Source organism: Crocuta crocuta, unplaced genomic scaffold, assembly GCF_008692635.1.
Source record: "Crocuta crocuta isolate KB4526 unplaced genomic scaffold, BGI_CrCroc_1.0 scaffold153, whole genome shotgun sequence".
Lineage (NCBI taxonomy): Eukaryota > Metazoa > Chordata > Mammalia > Carnivora > Hyaenidae > Crocuta > Crocuta crocuta.
In genome coordinates, this window is record NW_027529525.1 from 5,342,116 (window position 1) to 5,362,912 (window position 20,797).

A 20,797-nucleotide genomic window follows, 5' to 3' on the forward strand; every position below is an offset into this window, starting at 1 on the left:
AGGACAATAAGATTTCTAACGAGTGATTTTTTCCTTGTATCTCAGAGTAATTGAAAAAATACATGGTAAAAGCTGTTTTTAAAATTCTTTCCAAGAATAAACATGTCACATATGAAAATATGAAAATAATCCTTTGTGATATTGACAATATGGATTCAGATACAGCTTCAGATCCTCATAGTATGAGTATGTCATGGTCAAGTCAGGGAGAGTGTGCTATAGAAGTTTTTTTGGTGAAAAACATTGCCATTTCTTTCATTGGTATGCTGAAAGGTAAGTGTATCCAAACCACATTCATCTTTTTCTGAACAGAGTTGATGTTTTTCATGGAAACGGTTTCTGAATAAAAGGAGAGTCTTTACACTGGGGGCAAAAATAACCCTTTCAACATTTTTGCAGTTACACAAATAATTGCCTGAGGCACTCAGCAAATTCAGTTTGGGTCAGCAATTCAGTTAGTCCTTTGGCTACTGACTTGTGTTTTATCCCCCACCCAGTTCCATTTTGCAAAGAATTGTCTCATTTTCTAGTCATTCTCTTATCTCATCCGCCATGTCAATTATCAGAACAAAACATCTTAAACACAATGCAAATAGGCAAACCCATTTTCCCTTCTGAGTCATAGTTATAGCTCTGCTTTTGTGTAATTAATTGGGAGATAAAATTAAATTTTAAATAGGAAGTCAGAACTAAAATGCCCAGTTTCACCATCAGCTCAATTGAACAAAGTTTCATTTGTTTTTATATTAACAAGCATACAGCATGGTTACCCTCCAGAGACGCAACCCCAGCAGAAAGGTTTATGTATCTCTTTCTTAAAACGGCTCTGGATCTGATTTGTTTGGGCCAGTGGCTTGGGGCAGTGCAATGAGCCCTCTCTTTGGAGATCCAAATTCTAATCCTCATCTCTCACTAACTAGTGTGAGACTTTTAGACACACAATGTGTCTTTTGGGTATGCATTTTCTTTCCAAAAAAAATCAATACAAATATATTAGGATTTCTAATATGGTATGCCTAAGTATTGGCATATCTAAGACTAGGAGCTTGTTTGGATCAAAGAAAAATTGGACTTTCCCCCCTAATTTATCACTAGGTCCACATCTATGGACCTGTACCCCACTCCCACTCCCACCATATAGAGGTGCCATATTCCCTTTCTTTTTGGCCAAGTCCAGGCCATTATTTTCTTAATTCTCTTCCTGAGGGTTGCATACCTCATCCTCTTCCCCTTTCATTATGTTTACTTCATTTTATTTCTACTTTGAAATCTTTTAGAGCTTATTTTTGGCATACTTCATCCCTGTGAATGCTGTAAAATCAAAAGTACTATTTTATATAAATAATATTTTTCAGTGCTTTATTTCTTTATTTAAAAATGTGTGTTTATTTATTTTGAGAGAGAGAGAGACAGCTCAAACAGGGGAAAGGCAGCAAGAGCGAGAGCGAGAGCGAGAGAGACAGAGAGAAAGAGAGAGAGTGAATCCCAAGCAGGATGTGGGGCTCTATCCATCCCATCATGGGATAATGACCTGAGCTGAAATCAAGAGTCAGAGGCTTGACCAACTGAGCCACTCAGGTGCCCCTCAGTGCTCTATTTCTGCTTTGTTTGTTTCAGCTCCTCTTATTTGATCTTGCATTAGAGTGTGTTCAATGAAATGTACTTTCGGTGACTACCGTGCGTTGTGACCTAGCCTTTTTTCTTGCCTTTTTTCGTTCTTTTTTAATGTCCACATAAATCTAAGAAGTTGCTAATATGATTTTTTTTAAGTGTAGCTTGAAAAGCGCAAAATGAATTAAAACAATATCCATGTCTAGAATTGAATAAGCATTTGACTTCCTCACTGAAATTTTTTTCCACTGACTCAGATGGAGAAAAAACAAAACAGAACAACATTATGTAGTCATCTCGATCAAAGCCCTACCATCAGGGAGTATGATACTGATACTCTTTCACACTGGTAGGTGAACATGTGTGTAGTTAGGAGGGACTTTATCAAGATGGCAGCTGTGTGTGTTTCTAAGGTCTTTTCACCATAAGATCTCAAGTAATTTTTTTATTAAAAATAGTAAATAAAGGACTAGGTTCTCATTGATTGTACCAACTTGTGAGGCCCAAGGAGCTGGTTATTAACAGACTCAGTCATCATGAATATCACAGTGCTTCCTCCAGTACTTTTGGCTTCATTTCCAGTTACCTGTTTGATCAAATGAGGAAGCTTGCAGGCTGAGGTCCAGCATAGGGCAGGAAGCAGGCAATTCAAAAGGCCAGTGAGAGCTGAAGGAGGACTCCAATCCAATGGTAGACCATTTCCCTGAGCTCACTTTGGGTTTTTCAACTATTGTGAGTTTTTTAATCTCCTATTCAAATGCTATTAATTTTGAGAATGTAAACTACCATGGAGAAACATGGTACCCACATCCACTGTCATTTTCACAGTGCCTAATGGGCACACTGGATAAAAAAATATTTGTTGTTCATTAGTCTTCATAGTATTTTTCAAATTTCCACTTTTGAAACTGCTTCACTGGGTCACAAGCAGCAACTTTCAGGGTCTTCTGAGAAACATTTCCTTCTAAGCATAACAACTGATGATCATTTTCAAAAACAATGTGATTCACCTGGAAAGAAAGAGGATCTGGGAATGAGCCACAGAATGAATTTGACAACTGAAATATAAAGAAATAAAAACTGATAAAAAAAGATAATTATTATATTTTTAATTCCTTAGAAATTCTTCTTTGAACTGTATTAAATTTGTCTCTATCTCACTTTCCCAAGCTATGGGCCTGTTAAGAATTTTATGACTTCCTCAGGGAGGAGGCAAAAGATTTATTTTCTGACAATAGGCTTGATAACTCTGTTATTTAAAGGAAATAATTCCATACGGCATTTACTGTATTTGATGGATGATGGCTCTCTAACCGATGGTAATCATGAAAAAATACCCATCACAAAAAGTGTGTTAGTTAATTTCTTAATTAAGAATTTTTTAATTAATTAATTTCTTACCTTAGAATGCAAGCTTGAAATACAAAGTGCTAGAAATGATGTATTTATTTATAAATACCATAATCTTCCCACCATAATCTCTGACAGCACATAATGCCTGCTGTCCAGAAAATCCAGATGTCATTAGAAAAAAGTCAAAGGTATTTCAGAGAAGTTCTATTGTTGGTTAATATTTACTGACTTTCTTAGAAATTATGGATAACCAATGTAGAACATGCTTATGGCTTTATATATTTTTTCACTTGTTAATCCTCTCAATTTTCCATGACTAGGACAAAGATAATCTTAATTATATGTATATTGTTTTGAAGTATTTTGAAAAATATATCAAACAGGGGTGACTTCATAGTTTGTTTTAAAAATGGTCCTATGAAAACATTGTCATCTTTATAAGGATATGGTAAGACGATGTTTGAATATGCTGAAGGTTTTGTAAAGGAGTTGGCCTTGAGCAAAATCATCCTGGATTATCTATAGTATTCTGGCAGTGGATTGTAAAGCAGTCACTGAACAATTTGTCCTCAAACTAAAGACACTTGATGAGGGAACCAGTGGCGGGGGGAACATTCCATGCCCCAGTAGTTAGAAGCTACCTATGAAATGATTTCCTTTCCATAATCCAGAGGATTTGGGTGCTCTGGCTTAGAGAATATCTTTTAAATGCAGATTGGAGATATATAATTTTAACAATGCATTGGTATTCAGGGTCAAACTCATTATTACCCTACTTCTTTCCATGAAGCTCTCAACTACTAATGCTAAAAGGAAAGACATGTTCCTATTATTCATAGTCTTTTTCTCCATTTCTCGTAACATGCCTTGAAGGACTCAGGACGTTTATTATGAAAACTACCAAAATACTGAAAAAATAAGGAAGACTATTATTAAGATATTCATCTCCATGACATCTAGCAGCATGGAAAGGGGCACTTAAGGCAGAAGGTAGATATGTGATATGATACAAAGTCACAGGCACAAACAATGTTGGGAAACAGTGATCCAAGTTTTGCCATCTTAATTAAATTACCCTCTTTACAAACTGGCTTACCATTTAGAAGGACCAAAAATTAAGCCTACATAAAAATCAGCTGATGAAGGCTTACGTTCTCAATGGGGTCAACCCAGTTTGTAAATAAGACCTGTGTGGTTTATGGGCTGCTTTCTTCTAAATATTTTCTCATCAGTGTGAAATATTTTCTGGTAACAGATTTACTTCTGCAGATGAAAAATGTGTTCTCATTCTTATCCTTTCTCTCCCCTGAACCCACTACTTCCCTCACCCTCCAACCCCTACCCCTTGCCACCACTTCCTGCTTTGTTTGGCATAAGATTAAGGAAGTCAAAGGACATATTCAATAGATGTTTATGGATTTTCGCAACACCATGCAACATAAAATTAGTAACTTGTACACTAGTAATTTCTCATTTTTCTGAGTAAGTCAATAATAGTCATTATTGCTAAAGAGAAAAAAATGTCTAGAAGGAATGAAATATAACAGAGAAGATTAAAAGGGAGGAAGATTGGGAAGTGTGTTGCTCAGCCCCTGATTTCGACCCTGAGCAGGAAGAAAAGGTCATAAAGGGAGTAGTCATTGGTTGTGACATCAAAAGGAATGGAGGTACCCTAAGGAGAAAAGAAGTGTGCTTACTCTGGGGACAGTCCTGAGCAAAATGATGGACTTCATGTACCCAGTGCATTTTGTGGATATGGTGGCTACTTGCTAGTGAAAGAGTAGAAACTTTAAGAAGGTCAGTCTGAAACTATTCTTGCCACCCAAGATCTTATACTAAAGCTTATGATTTTGTATCTTGTTAGAATAGAATAGGGGAAGGGCACCCAGGTTGCTCAGTCAGTTAAGCGTCTGACTCATGATTTCAGCTAAGGTCATCATCTCACAGTTCCTGAGATCAAACACGGTGTCAGGCTCTGTGATGACAGCATAGAGCCTGCTTAAGATTCTCTCTTCCTCTCTCTCTCTCTGCCCTCCATCATTCATGCTCTCTCTCTCTCAAAATAAATAAACTTTAAAAAATAGAATTGAGGAAAACTGTCAGGACTTTGAGAGTGAATAGGATATAGCAGGGATGGTCTAGTAAATATTAACAGCTGGACCTCTGGATAAACACCCCTGGATATGTAGCATGTGTTTACATAAATACTCCCATCATGGCTGGTTTCAAGCTACCAATGTAATGTCATTGAATGTGAAGTTGGCAAGTTCACACAGCACACAATTAGCTCCTACAAGCTGGTGGGAGCTGGCTTCCACACTTGTTGAGAGCCCAAATCTCTGGGAGCCAGGAGAGATGAGGAAAAGTCACCCCTTATGGAAGAGAGGAAAAATGCAAAAAAAAAACCACCCCACAACAATCAGATTCATACTAAAGTGAGGCCTTGTGTAAAGCACACTGCTTCTTGTTTTCCCCATATACTCTCCTTGTAGACTTTTCTAGTGACCAGTGAGAACCAATTCTAGCTTATAAGCATTATTTTTGTCAGTCTTAGTTGACTGAAGCAAATGACTTATAGAAACAAAGATGCTGATAATAATGTAACCAAGGAATCTGGTGACTTGTATTTAAAATAAACTGTTTTCAGAATTTTTTAAATGTTTATTTCTGATCGAGAGAGAGAGACAGAGTGCAAGCAGGGGAAGGGCAGAGAGAGAAAGAGAGAGAGAAAGAGAGAGAGAGATGCAGAATCTGAGTCATCAGAGCCTGAGGCGGGACTCAAACCCACAAGCCGTCAGATTGTGACCTGAGCCGAAGTCAGAGGCTTAACCGACTGAGCCACCCAGGCACCCGACATAACCTATTTGAAATAAATTTTGTAAAAGAAAAAAAGGACTTTGCAATTTACAAAAAATATCTGTTTATCTCTCTGTATGAACTTTTACATTGCCTCGATTGTCACCAACACATTTAAAGATTCTGAGCGAGGAAGCCGACAATGAGAGTTTATGTCCCATTTAATTGGAAGTTGGATTTGTGATAAAGAAGAGGTATAAATATTTTGCTTACCAGTTCCGGCTGAAAGACTGATGTTGATTTATGCAGCCATTTTAGCCCTTTGTTTCTGTTATCGCAAGGGTGCAGCCTCAGGGCCCCGGTATCAGGGACAGGAGCTAAGCACCACTCTTCATGCTTAATAAGTCTTAGCCAGGTATAATTAAATTGTTGAAGCTGTCAGGAGATGAATAAAGAAAAGGTCACTTTCAGCAGCAAACACAGGTAGGGTTTGCTGTTTGTTAAACAATTTTGTTAGCAATGGTTAAGGATATAGGCACTTTGATCAAATGTTTATACCCAAATCCTGGTATTGCCACTTTCAGTTCTCATAGTATGGGCATATTATTACCATATCTCATTTCATTTTTGTCATTTTTAGGTTGCATAGCAATAGTGTATATCTCTGAGAGCTGAGGTGATGACTATTAAGTGTCTATTTAGAACACAGTAAGTCCCCAATAAATGTGAGTTGCAATAATAAAAATTATTTAGTATAGATAGTACATATGTGTAAATGGAGGTCATTTCAGGTAACTGAATTGCAGATAACTCTGGTGCTTGAAGGTCATTTCAGGTAACTCTGAATCCCAGATAACCTATAGCCATTAGGGCTACAAGGAGGTCCAAGTCACAGTCCGAAATTACTTTGGTGGACATGATTATGCTTCTTTAAGGGTATCTAGATTACTGGACTCCTAGAGGCTTTGTAGGAAAGGTTCAACATCTTTCTTAAGGGTGAAAAATGTTTCTAGTGTACAAGATGTTACAAATCTTTCTCTGCTGATAGCAGAAAGACTCATCAGGCTCTGCTCTGTTAACACCCCCTAGTTCATTAGAACTACTCTTGCAGAAGTCCAGTTTTGGAGAATTGTCGGTGTCTAAAATAACTACTGATTCAGGTAATGAAACCATATTTTCGATTTTTGTAAGTATTTTCTCCAGTTATTTACAACCTAGTACTATCTGCCTGGTCAATTTACTCTATGGCTCTGGCTCTGTGAGACATTTGTTGTTTTACACCAATATAAACAAAAAATGGACTTCTGGTAGAATCTATCTAAATGTCTTTATCTAGTGAATCATTTGTACCGTAACTGAGGTTTAAGTTAGAGTATCATGTTTGTCATTGGGTTAGACTTCACCAGTCAAAGGGGACGTTCTGGACCAACATCAGCATCACCTGGGAGCTACTTGGAACTGCTGAATCTCAGTCCCACTATGAACCTATTGAATCAGAACCTGTATTGTAACAAACTTTTCAGGTGATTTCTGTGCACATTAAAATTTGAGATGCATAGTCTCGTTTCACAGTAGTATGTGGCTACAAAGAGAAGCTAGATATTGCCTTTAAAAGGGCCATCTCAACTGGTTGTAAAGTTAATAGTTAGTGAAAAGTTAATCGGGGACTTTTTAGGTAAGGTGAAGGATAGAGCTGGGTGGTTCAATCCTAGAAATTTATTCCTTTCGAGCTTTTTTTGGATGAATGTTATTAACTGGCTTGGTATAAAGTTTAGTTAATTCTGCCCAAAATAAGTTAACTTCCTCCAAGTTTCCCTTCCTTGCTATTATTCAAACAAACTATAAGAAGCAGAAGCTAAAAATGAGTAACAAGACAAAAAGGGAGATGGGTGTTTTTGGAAAGCAAGGGGCTGCATATTCATATTTTCAACTCCTAAAATCCCCTTGAGAGACTCAGTGGTTATCCAGACTACAATATGGGTTTTCAGATAAAATACTGGTTAATCAGGTATGGAAAATCACTAAAATGGCAAGTCTTGAAGGATTGAGTTAAATAATATTTTGCTTTCATATAATTTGAACTCCTTGTGGTTTTATAATTTATGACTTTATTTCCTCTTTGAATGGTTAATATGTAAGTTGTATATTTCCAATGATTTTTGACACATTTCTCTTCCCTCTACCTCACTTCTTTCTTAATTAAAATAGAGTTCCTTTAGCTTCAAGTTGATAATCCTTAGCTGAATTATAGCAACGCAGATGACAAAAATGCCTTTCTTCTAGCTTTGAATTAAGAGGAGAGAGGAAATGTGCTAAAAAATATAAGCAATATCTCTTAGTCAAAGCAAACAAGTAAGACTGGGGAAGCCTACATTGTCATCACAAAAAAAATTTCTTCACCAAAGAGTGATCTAGAACTTTAGGAAGCTGAGTTGTACTCATGTATTGATGTTCCTATGAGTTTTATTTGGCACTCAAACCAATAATATTCCCACAAAATGAGAATGCGTAGGAACACACGTTGAAGAGGAGACCCCGTCACTCAGAGCTCACCTCCAGCACTGCAGAGTCCTTGCCCTGTTCTCCTGGGCCCCCCTGCCTCCCCTAACTGTTGAGTTCTGAGTTTGTCAGAGATTTGTTGAAGGGGTTTCCATCATGGATCATGGATTATGTAATTTGCATTACTCCCTTATATGTACGAGAATGGGGAAAAGGGGGCTGAATCAGAATAAAATTTCTCCTTTAGATTATTTGAAAAAATGTTCTTCCTTTATTTCCTTTCTTATTTTATCTTTACATGTAACTTTTTTATTTTTCATGCTTTGTGTGTCCATTATTATAATAGTGAACATGTGTGGAGCACTAAGTGTTAAAAATTGTGTTACATGCTTCATCTGTATCACATAATTTGATCCTTAGACCTGCTCGGTCTATTTACCTAAAGGTTAAAGGATTTGCAAAGTTAACACACTTTTGAAAGCAATGGAGGCAGCATTGGATCCCTGGTGGGTTAACTTCAGTACTCACACTTTTACTCCCTTGCTCACTATCTGTACATTTAGTGGTGAGTCCTCTATCACCAACCTTATGATTATGTAGAAATTTATAAATTAATTATTGTTTGTACAGGCAAAAATAAATTTCTCAAGTGAGTGGTAAATGTACCATATCTTGCACTTATCAACTACACCTGGGCTGTCTATTAACTGCACTGTGGTGAGAGAGGAACATCCCCCGCCCACCCTCCCAGCCCAGGTACCTTGCTGCTTCCATCACAGTCTTCCAAAGTGGTTGTGGTGTTTTCAATGGAAATGCATTTGCCCAAGGCCACATTAATAAGCTAGGAAGCAAAATATAAAATATGCATTAAGAAAGAAAAAAATATTTTAAAGTAGAACAAGACATTCAGAAAACACAGATGATAAAACTATAATAAGGTTAAAAGATAGTTAAGTTGATAGCCTAGCATACTTAGCACTCTACGATTTTATTGGTTGCTATCTCTAACAGAGACATAATGTAATCTTGCTAAAGTACAGCTTCAATCTGTCAATTTAGGCCTATGATTCAGCCACAGAGCGAACAAACAGAAGCTTTTAATTAACCCTTGCCTGGAATGCTGAATAGGGAATGAGCAAAAGGTAGCACGAGAAGTAGTTATTTTCTTGTCTCAAGTTTTTCTGATGCATACATTAAAAGTCGATGCACATACTTGCAATTTAATCAAACCAACATTTATGGGCTTGGTTCCCTGGCTGACCCCTCCAAGCTATCTCATTCCTAACACACTGAATCATAGATAAATTGAGTCCTTCAAAGAACAGCAGATTCCAGCTGATTCCCTGTCAGAATCTTCCTAATGACTCAGGCAAGCTACAATTCATTATAGGGAAGTCATGAAAGCTAGTACAGAGCCTAGCTTAAAGGCACTCTCTAGCAGGACCCCCCCACCCCCAGGTTTTTAATGGATTTACGGGGTCAAATATGGAGGCAGCTTTCTATAAGTCACCATTTAATGCAGAAAAATGTTGATTCCCTTGCTCTCTTTGACATCTTGGCCAAGGCTAACGAGATGGTGAGTTAATAGTGCAATTTAGACTTCTAAATTTCCCGAAGAGCTGTGTAGAGTCACATCTACACTCAGGAAAGCCTTCTGAGCTGGAAGTGGGGGGAAATTTGTTGGCAAGGACACTTTTTGTGCCCCCTCCTATTCCGTTGTGCCTAACACAGAGCTCTAACTCTGGGTGCTTTATGATGCAACTGTCTAGCTTAGAGTTGCAAGCCTTCCTAACAGCATGCTCAATAGTTGGTCCTCTCTTTTACATGCATAGCTTAGATTGCAAGAAAGTAAAGCAAAATTCAGGGAACACAAAATGCAGAAAACAAAACAAAACCTTTTAGCAAATGGGAAAATTGGTAATTCTGGTAAGCAAGGGACCAGTATTGTAAGGACCAGGAGAAAAACTTGGGCATGGATAAGCCAGAGAGTTGAAATTGCTGTCTTTCACATAAAGGTGGGCAACTCTAGACCCTCAGTAGAATGGTGTTCTGGGGAAAACCATTTACCCAGTGGCACAGGGAGACAAACAGGAAAGCTAGATTTTCTCTTGGAAATCTGAAACTTACATTGACCTTCATTTGGGTTTGAAGTGCAAGTTTAACTACTTGCATTGGATAGGAACTTTGACAGACATAAAAATAGTGTCAGGGTGGTTACTTCTAAGGTGGCTGGCATGGAAAACAACTCCAGAAAGACAGAATGTCCATCAGAAATCTTCAAAGAAAGCTCTATTCACAATTTAAAGTGACAAATATGGGAAGAGACAATCCACCACTAGTCAATGGAACAGTCAGGACACAGAGAAGGAATCAACTTCAGAGAAGAGATTTAACAGAAATGCATTGAAGTAGGATAATCCTAAAGATTATAGAGGGGAAATGCACTCCAGTTGTTCTCTGGATTTTAGCCGAGATAAATATAAACTTCTGTATTTGTGGGTTACTCAGAAAGAACACATCTTCCCACGTGTTTGGAAAACTCTGGCTTTACTACAGCTGAACAGGTTGTACTTCTCCAGAACCTTGCAGAACCTCCAGTACGTTAATGTTTAGTTGTCTGCTATAAGAGGGAATGCAGTGTGTTTGCCAAATATATTTGGCCCTGGGATCTTATTTCTGGCAGCACAATTAACATTGCCCAGAGCGGTGTATGGGAACCCTGGGTTTCACTAATTACTTTGTATTTATTTTGTACAGTCCCTTCTGCCAAGCATGGAAAATCATTGGATGGAAGGAGAAAATTTTTCTTTCCCTTACTTACCACTCCTCCAAGTTTTCTGAAGATTTGTTTCCCTTCCTCCCTATCAGAGATTTTTGGAGAAACTGCTTTTCTTCACATAGAAATGATCTATTAAGTGCTAAGGAGTTGTTATTCTTTATTGACTTATGAATGGTTTTAAAAATTGACTTGTATTCAGGGACACGTGGGTGGTTCAACAGGTTGACTGAGTCAATGTCTGACTCTTGATTTTGGCGCGGGTCATGATCCCAGGGTTGTGGGATCGAGCCCCACCTCCGGCTCCATGCTGAGCGTGGATCCTACTTGAGATTCTCTCTCTCTCTCCCCCCCACTCTGCCTGTCTTCTGCTCATGCTCTTTCTCTGTCTCTCTCAAAATAAATACATAAACTTTTTTTTTAATGTTTTATTTATTTCTAGGAGAGAGAGAGAGACAGCGTGAGCAGGGGAGGGTCAGAGAGAGAGCAGGAGTCACAGACTGAAACAGGCTCCCGGCCCTGAGCTGGCAGTCAGCAGAGAGCCAGACGCGGGGCTCGAACCCACGAACCGCGAGATCATGACCTAAGCGAAAGTCGGACGCTTAACTGACTAAGCCACCCAGGCGCCCCAATAAATACATAAACTTAAAAAATTATACTTATGTTTTTATTGTAAACCATTTCAATCTTTTTTTTTAACCAGGCAGTATATAAACTTTTCAATTTTTTTTCAAAATTTATCCATTTTGAATTATCTCATTTCCAATTTAGGAGGTGGAGTTACCCACAGTTTATCACAGAATTTGCTAACCATTAGGCTATAGCTTGTTTACTAAGCGTTTAAACCAATATAAATACACATTATTAGTGAGGTTCTGTTATTCATTAAATATTTTTGGTTCAATAAGATATAGGTTCTTATGAAAAAGAAAAGAAAACAAACAAATGAACAAAAACCTTTTTCACTGGATTTAAATTCCTAAGTGTATACCCTGAAGGAAGGGAAAAGATGGAGCAAATGACAAAAAGTTGTAAGTTTTTTGAGACTTTCCAAGACTATCCATTGAAAATAATGGTTAACTTAATCTTAGTCTGAAATGCCTATTGAAAGATTATCTGTCTGTCTATCTATCTATCTATCTATCTATCTATCTATCTATCTATCTATCTATCTAAATGGTAATAATACTCCCTCCTGGTGGCTTCAGAAAGGAGCAAATGACATCTTGATTATAATTAGTTTAAGGAAGACAACAAACAGAATTCAAAAATATAATTTAAAAATATTTTGTGCATTTTAATATATTATAGCTCAGGGATCAGCAGGCTATTATAAAAGAACTCTTCAAAAATTTCATGGGACCTCTTAGACACATTAGCCTCACAGAGGAGGCAAAAGATAGTTTTTTAGTTCCCTCTGGTGGTTAAAGTTCGGTAATGCTCTTGCTGAGATTCTGTGTTAGGACAGGATATGGTGAGAATTTCTCTTTTCTTCACTCAGGAGTTGAAATAAAAAAAAAGTTTATTTTACAGACACATTGTTTGAACAGTGTATAAATTCATGGTGTTCTTCCTAATGAGTTACCTAGAAAAAAGTATCAGGTTGAACCACCTGAAATAGCTGCTATTCTATCTTGACCTACAAAGATGTTAATTTTATACTACATAATGTTACAAACAGGTCACTTTTACTAACTTGTCAATTGAATTTTCAAGTTTCCTCTTTTTCATACTCTCCCAGGATCTCCCCTACATTGTCAGGGAGAATGGCTCTGCTATCTCCTTGCCATCAGGAAATTTCCTAGGCAGAGAGTGATTCGTTTGAATAATTCAGTTTCTAGGGAGAATTGAAAAAATATGGCCTAAAATAACAGGCTTACTGATGGTCAAGTCTGAGAGCCTCTTGCATGAAGAAAAAGAAAACTCTGAAAGAAAATAAAATAATACTAAGAATATTTAGAAATAAAAATTAAATGAGAAAACAGTAATGCAGATTAAAATATGCATGACTGGGAAGAGCTCTAGGTCAAGTCTTGACTAATCACCTCTAAACCCATTTTATGATAAATATCCTCACGTTTTGCCATTCTCTTGAAATTAAGCCTCTCTCCTAGAATGGGTTTGAAATAGCTTTTGTCCTGTTTCTCTACTTTCTTGCTTTAGTTCTTAGGTTTTGTACTCTGTCCAACCTGTCTAGCTCACTTTCTTCCCTTCCGGTACGTTACGTTGTGCCCTGGAATTTTTTCTGTCATTGTCTGACAGTTTGTTTTGATTTTCAATTCCTGTTTGAAATCTGTGAAAACCTAATTAAATCATGTCATCCCATTGTTTGACCCTAGTTCAATAACTTCCTATTACATTCAGGAGAGAGAAGAAAGAAAAAGAAAGAAGGAAAAGAAAGAAAGAAAGAAAGAAAGAAAGAAAGAAAGAAAGAAAGAAAGAAAGAAAGAAAGAAAGAGAGAAAGAAAGAAAGAGAGAAAGAGAGAAAGAAAGAAAGAAAGAAAGAAAGAAAGAAAGAAAGAAAGAAAGAAAGAAAGAAGGAAAGAAAGAAAGAAAGAGAAAGGAGAAAGAAAAAGAGAGGAGAAGAAGAAGAAAGGAAGGAAGGACAGGAGGGAGGGAGGGAGGAAGATGGGAAGAAAGAGAAGAAAGGGGGAGAGAGAGAAAGAGAGGAAAAAGAGAAAGAAACAAGAAAAAGAGAGGGAAAGGGAAAGGAAAATCCTTACTCTCTCAACATTCATCTTCTTTCTGGCTCTTGAATGCCTTTACCATCATCTATCCAAGAGTTTTTGTACAAGGGGCATCCTCTGCTTAGGGGTCCCTTCTGTAGAGCTTGGCTGACACGTGTCTTTGAGGCCTAGCCTTCAATATCTCCTCAGAGTTGAATACTCTAGCTTAGAAGGATTCATCACTAGGGACTAAGCCATCCTATTTTTTGTTTAAGCCTTCCGTGTTTGTATATGGTTTCCCCTACTCGATATTAAGCTCCTCAAATAGGGATCAAATCTACTTTATACATATTTACCCTATAATTCATTTCTGAAATACTGTGTGGTTTACTGATATCCAGTAGGTATTTGCTGAATTAATCAATGAATGTGGCTGCCTAAAAGAGTCCCTTAAGTTCACCTATATTTAATCCTTAACCATACTGTGTCTCATCTGCACTCATACTAGATATTGATTTATAGTGTAATCCTTCATTCTTTTCCACACGTTTTCAAGAGTTTTTAAATTTAGTATTTATGGAGTCAGAATTTAACTTGCTGCTTGAACTTACCACACCATTAGCCCTCACAATGGGAGCCTTCAAATCAGGAAAAACATTCTCCAAATACCATTTGAAACTTTTGCATTTTAGTTTCTTTCGAAGTTCCCGTTGTTCGGTGAGGTTTCCAACATCTAACCCTTGGTCTATGAGGTGGTCCCCATGGCCATAGAATAGCTCCTTGTACTCGTCAAGCCAGACCTCAGCAACCCGCACCAAGTTCCTCTCTACTGTCTTCATCCGGTCCTTGGGGAAGGAGTATGGATTGTCATTTCTGAATATGTGGCCCACTCGGGAACAGGGAATGATCTCAATTTCACCACCACACATCCATACCTGTAACAGTCCGATAGGAAGCATCAATCATCACATGACTGCACACAGTCATGGGCAATTAACAATGACAAGGAAACACCTAGTGACCACCCCCATTCCCCCAGTTTGAAGTAGTACTGTCAACTTCTAAAATCTTTGTCAATAGTTTTGAATTAAGCTCAACAGGTTTATTTAGCTTTGTACATTGTTGTGGAGCATTCTAGGATTAGTGAAATATATATTGTTTGCTTCCCTACCCTGCAGTGTACATCTTTTTTTTAATAAAGAAATTCTCAGAGTCCCAACTGTATAAAATATATGATATGAATTCCTGTTTTGATTAGATTGGAGTAAAAAGTGTACATTTCCTTTTTTTTTTTTTCCCTTCAGTTTTTTCTTCTCACATCTTGGGATGATCCATATCACTTAATGGAACACAACTTGAAAATGAGCTCAAAGTAATACCCCTTTTACTATATACACCCCACTCCCTAAGAAAGCAGTTGCCGTTTGGATTCTCTTCACTCTGGCTACTGCTAAGGCTTTCTTAGGTGCTGATTAGTGACCACAGATATCCAGAACTGTCTGAGATGTCCAAGGTTGCTGCAACATCACCTGTTGATGGCTTGCTTTAAAGGCACTTTTGTACTTCTGTCACTTGCACTAAGGTGACCCATTACTGAATGCTTTCGTTACTTCTGATATACTAGAAAAATGTTCCTGGAGAAAGTTTGTATGAAATATGAACCCTACAGCATTTACATGGAATGGCAGACAATTATTTCCCCTATGTTCAGATGTAGAAACAGTGTTATAAAATGTTAGGGAACTCTAATAAATTTCATGGGAGCAATTGATTCTTCCAAATTCAATCTGGGATATAAAAACATTAATTGAGAGGCCCTAAGATTTCTGTGAAATTTCCTTCCAGAGGTGGTCCCATAGCTAATTATGTTAGTAAAATGAAACCAAATGATAAACTCTTATAGGAAGAATTTGAGGACCATTTGGTAATACCTTGAATGAGAGCTCCATATTTTCTCCTCCCCAGACATCAAGCCCAGGGTCATATGTTCCAAGTTCGAAAAAGTAATTTTTATCAATGGAAAATAGTCCACCTGCCATGACGGGACACCTACAAAAAGAAATGTTTGGTTTTTTAAAACTTGTGTGTCATGGGAATTCAACTTTTAGAGTTGGTCCCCTGTGCAGTTGTGATGCAGTTAAGAGACATTTCAAAATAGCCATCAAGGGTGGGGAGGTCTTGGAAAGGAGTCACAAATAGCATTGAAATAATCAGTTCCATGGTTCATGGTGGCAGAGCTTGATTAGGGTCAGAGCAAAGATGGTGCTTGGGAGTATTATTCTTTATAGTCTTTACTCTCTGACACAAACTCTCCAGATATGTTATTCTTAACAATGTTTATTTAGTGCATACATATATATATATAACCTCAGACATTACAAAAATCCTGCAACTATGTACCATTAAGAAACTACAACACAGAAAAAGTTAGAAATGTTCCCAAAGTCACAGATTAGTATGATATACATCTGGGGTTCAATTTCGGTGGTCTGGTTTGATGCTGTGATCTCTCACTCACACTGTCTCAACTGTAGACAGACTTTACTGACAGCTTGTTATGTGGCAAACTCTTTTTAAAGCACGTTATATAATCAGATTTAATTCTCAGATAATGGAGGTAGCTATTTCTCTTAGTCTTAATGCAGAACTGAGGAAACAGATTCAAAAAGGTTAAGTAACTTTTTAAAGCTCATGCCGTCAGTCAATAGTACAGTCGCAATTTGAATCCAAAGAGCCTGACTTCAGGGCCTTTACTACTTTCATGGGGGATAGAAACTACGCTTGAATCAGCAGTAATCATTTCCCATGGTGGTTACCATTGGGCCAGCAGAAAGAGGTTTGTGTGGAGAGCTTACCTTGTGTTCAGGGCATACGGCAATCTCAAGGGTAAGCTAATTCCTACCCCACACTTACTTCCCTTCCCCGTAGACACATATTCTGTCTGAATGACAAATGTCCTTTCCAGTCTATTGAGAATGCATTCTCTTCCTAACATTATGTTGGGTATAATCTGAACTCAATCACTACACTGACCCTCAAACTGGGAGTCTGAAAAAGGCAAAGAGGTTCTTTAGGTGTGGGATCAGAGCAAGAGTGTTATATTCAGGCAGATATGGGTTTGAATACCATTTTTTTCTTTTACAGGCTGTATATCCCTGGGAAAATTAAGTATTTTAAGGCTCAGTGTCCTCATCTCTATAATGGCAATCGTATCACCTTTCCTAGGGTTATAGAGATGGTGAAATGCAGAGTGCTCAAGAAATGATAGTACACCTACTTGACTTGCTAGGAATGTCAATTCTGAAAGCATGGCCCCTAGCAGAGGATAAAGGGTAAATTCTGAGGAATAATGCTCCAACGCACAGTGTGGGCTGGGCTTTCTGTTTGTACTTGTCCTCTCTCCAACTGGGAAGCCTTTGGGACTTCTGCCCTCTGCCCGAGGCTGGCTGCCTGCAGTTCTAGATTCCTGGGAAAGTGTTTAGAAGCCTTCACTTTGGCTTTAGGTCTAAGCTGTGTTCTTCAATCCAGCTTCTCTAGCAATAAAGCCCCAATTTTAATTCATATCTGCCTTCTGTGTTTATTTCTCAATTCATTTACAGAATATGGCACCCCTCCCACAGAAGCGGTAGGGTTAGACTCCAAAAGGTAATCCTAATAGTAGTTATTATTACAATAATATTTGTATTACTATTATTTGCTTTTCTAATTTTTACTCATGTTGGCTTTAATATTCCATGTGTTTTTACAGCATTTACACAGCATATTCAACTAGTTTATGCTTCTTAGCTTATAAGTTCCAAGGAGCAGGAAAAGTGTTAGTGAATTTCTTTGGATTCAGGGCTGAATAGGGTGTAATTGGCCATTTAAAAAACGAGTTTTAGTAGCGGGGAACTAATTTCTTAGGAAAATTTTGCTTTTGATCATCTATTGGCTAAAACCATAAGTCTTGATGGTCTATAGAATGGCAGGAAATACTTGTTTTGTGGAATTGCTCCCTATGCCTTTATAAAAAGATACATGATTGCTTCCTAATCTTAAATCACATAAACTTACCGTATTACATCAGTTTCTTTAATTCTGTTTTTTGCAACAACATCTGGAGGAATTGTTCTCCAACCAAAGTTCATGGGCCACACAAAGATGCCTCTCTGAAAGTTGTCCACTGTCATGTAACTAAGCCAGGAAAAAAATAGAAGTGCTGCCTGAGTTCATACACATATACTTAATCAACCTGACACCATGTTTTGTTCAAATGAATGAAGCAAGTGCTTACACAAATGATTTGAGATTATCATAAACTTTTTATAACATTTCAAGAAAAATTTTAAGTACAACTTGCATTAGTGGCTAACTAGCTGGATTGCCTATTTTGAACTTACACTTTTCTTTTAATAATGTACTGGATATTTCTGAAGGAAAGAATAATTTAGGAGCATATATATATTTTCCACAAAAAGATGAATGAATCTTGAGGAAGATAAATATTTTGTGGCACAGCTGAATAGACAGATGAAAGAACTGGACAATGAGTATTAGGAATTATTGGTATTGAGAGTTAATCATTTTGATGATCAAGTAAACAATTGGATTGACATTCTCTGATCCCAAGATATCTATTATGTGTTTCCACTGATTTAAATGGATGAACTGTGTATTTCTTAGATTTGTAAAAGTGTGCAGCTTAGGAATATGACCAATGGGGTGCCTGGGTGGTTCAGTCGGTTAAGCATCTGACTTCGGCTCAGGTCATGATCTCACGGTTCGTAGGTTCGAGCCCGACATCAGGCTCTGTGCTGACAGCTAGCTCAGAGCCTGGAGCCTGCTTCAGATTTTGTATCTCCCTCCCCTCTGACCTTCCCTTGCTCACGCTGTCTCTTTCTCTCTCAGAAATAAATAAAAAACATTAAAAAAAATATATGACCAGTATTTTCTGCTGCTGCTAGTTAAAGAGTCACTTATGAGTATCTTGTGGAATATGACAATATTACCTCATATCTTTATCATTGATGACTTCGATTACTGGACAGGCTACTTTCTTTCTACTTAAATAAACTCTTTCCAGAAGAGGTTCCAACCAACCAACATTACATTCGATGTGAGAATCTAAGAATGTCAACACATCACCTAGAGAGTCAGAAAAAAAAATCATTTGAAAATGCGATATACTGAATGTGTGTTTGTCATGTTCAAAGGTCTTGGGGATTGCTCCAGAAAAGTGACTGTAAAGGCAGCATATTGTAAAGGCAGAAATTCTCACTGAATTCTTGGTCCCTATATTTTCATTCTATAATGAAATAAAAGAAATTTTGTTTCTGGAAGTCCTAGGGGGCAAGCATCATTTTTGTTTGCAAAAAAATTGATAAGCCACTTCGAATGGGTAGCCAAGACTTTGAAGGGAATCTTTGGTATTAAAAAAGTGGCTGCTTTGTTTCTTCTAAGGAGGGTGAGTCCCATTACCCTGGGGTGGGGGTGGGGGGTGTGGAAAACAGAGCTTTATTTTTCAGAAGACCAGGCAGAGTTTGATATTCCAAGGTTGGCCTTAAGAGTGATGAAGAGGAAAAATCATTTTGTATAATAGGGGTACAAACAAATAAAAGGGGAGGAATCGGCAAGGCTAGAAGATAGTATGAAAAGGTTGCAAGGGTGGGGGGAAGAATAGGGAATAGTTTAATGGGTATAGAGTTTTAATTTTATAAGATGAAAAACATTCTAGAGATGGGCTGTACAATGGTGTGAATATACTTCAGAGCACTGGACTGTGCACTGAAGAGATACAATGGTAAATTTTATGTTACCTGTATTTTACCACAATAAAAAAATAAAAGAGTTGGAGGAGAAATAAAAAAAGAAACCTGGATGCTAAAAAATATTTATTAAAAATTCTTTTTTTCTCTATTAGTTGTGTGAAGTAGCACTTTCTTCTCAATAAAATTCTAAGTACATCTACATTGTTCCAAATGATTTATACAAGTGGATTGTGTGTGTGTGTGTGTGTGTGTGTGTGTGTTTGTGTGTGTAAGATTAATAATAACTTGAGGAATCTGAACTATGACCAAAATCCTCTGTGTCCTTTCAAGCCCAGCCATAGGAAATTACAGAGGCTTCCCTCGAAGGCCAGGCCTCATGGTGGGAGGCCGCCCTTTCACACCAGACACAGTCTGCAGCCAGTGCACCCCTGCCACTGAAGGGAGTTGCAGTCAAGAGTTCAGGCCCTCCTTCCCACTCAGTGGATGTGCTCTTAGTAAAGCTGTGTTCCTAGCCCATATTCCTCCATTTTCCTCCATTCCGAGGACTCCTTCAGGCCAGAAACTCAGCCTCACTATGTGGGAGGTAGGTAGATCTCCAGCCCATTTTCTTCCACTCTGACTCAGCATTCATTACTTTCCCACCCCTAACCCTCTTGTTTCTCTCACCCTAGCCCCCAGGGCCATAAAACAGGAGGAGTCTTTTGTTCTGGGTTCCCTTAGGCGGTGAGATGATCCTCACATCTGCTGACTCCACCAGTCTATTTCTCTACAGGGAAAAATGGAACACTGAGGGAGTCATCACTTTTCTTCTGCTTCAATTCTTACTCATATCATTGGAGGAAAAGATTAAAGACTTGAGTGTTACTTTCATTTTGACTTGTTTGAACTGACCACTCTGACACCTGAGTGCTTCCCCTTAGCTCTTGACTAACCAGTAATAACATCAATATTTTCAACTAAGTGTTTTTTCTATGCCAGACATGGTTCTAAGCTTTCTACATAGTTGTCTTGTTTAAGCCATACAACAGCCCTGAGTATAAGTCTAATTTTTATTCCCATTTAAGAAATGAGATATAGGTCTAAGTTTTATTCCCTTTGAAGAGAAACAAAGAACTTAAAGTTTTTTAAGTTTGCACAGCTAAGTGGCAACCTGATATTAGAAAATAGTTTATTCCATTGCCTGTGTGCCCAAGAAAAGAAAGGAAAAAAATGGCCAGAAAGAGGAAAAGCTATTAGAGTGTGAAGGCTTAAAGCAAAGGCAGAAAACAATAGCAGGCGAAGAACAAGGTGAAATTCGATATCTGGATGATAGATCATTATCCACTAAAAACTGTAACAAACCTCTTAAT

General features: G+C 37.8%; 1 protein-coding gene across 1 annotated transcript in view; it reads right to left on the reverse strand.

The window, feature by feature from the left end:
• Window positions 1-1,385: 1,385 nt before the first annotated feature.
• The window catches only part of GALNT5 (polypeptide N-acetylgalactosaminyltransferase 5), a 43,911-nt gene continuing 24,499 nt past the window's right edge, over window positions 1,386-20,797 (reverse strand). Inside the window, exons 4-10 of the mRNA XM_077760976.1 lie at window positions 18,690-18,825; window positions 17,755-17,874; window positions 15,633-15,750; window positions 14,313-14,636; window positions 9,020-9,100; window positions 6,034-6,195; window positions 1,386-2,621 (exon numbers count right to left, since the gene is read on the reverse strand). Coding sequence (XP_077617102.1) covers window positions 2,481-2,621; window positions 6,034-6,195; window positions 9,020-9,100; window positions 14,313-14,636; window positions 15,633-15,750; window positions 17,755-17,874; window positions 18,690-18,825 — 1,082 coding nt within the window. The 3' untranslated portion in view covers window positions 1,386-2,480. The remainder of the gene's footprint in view (window positions 2,622-6,033; window positions 6,196-9,019; window positions 9,101-14,312; window positions 14,637-15,632; window positions 15,751-17,754; window positions 17,875-18,689; window positions 18,826-20,797) is intronic.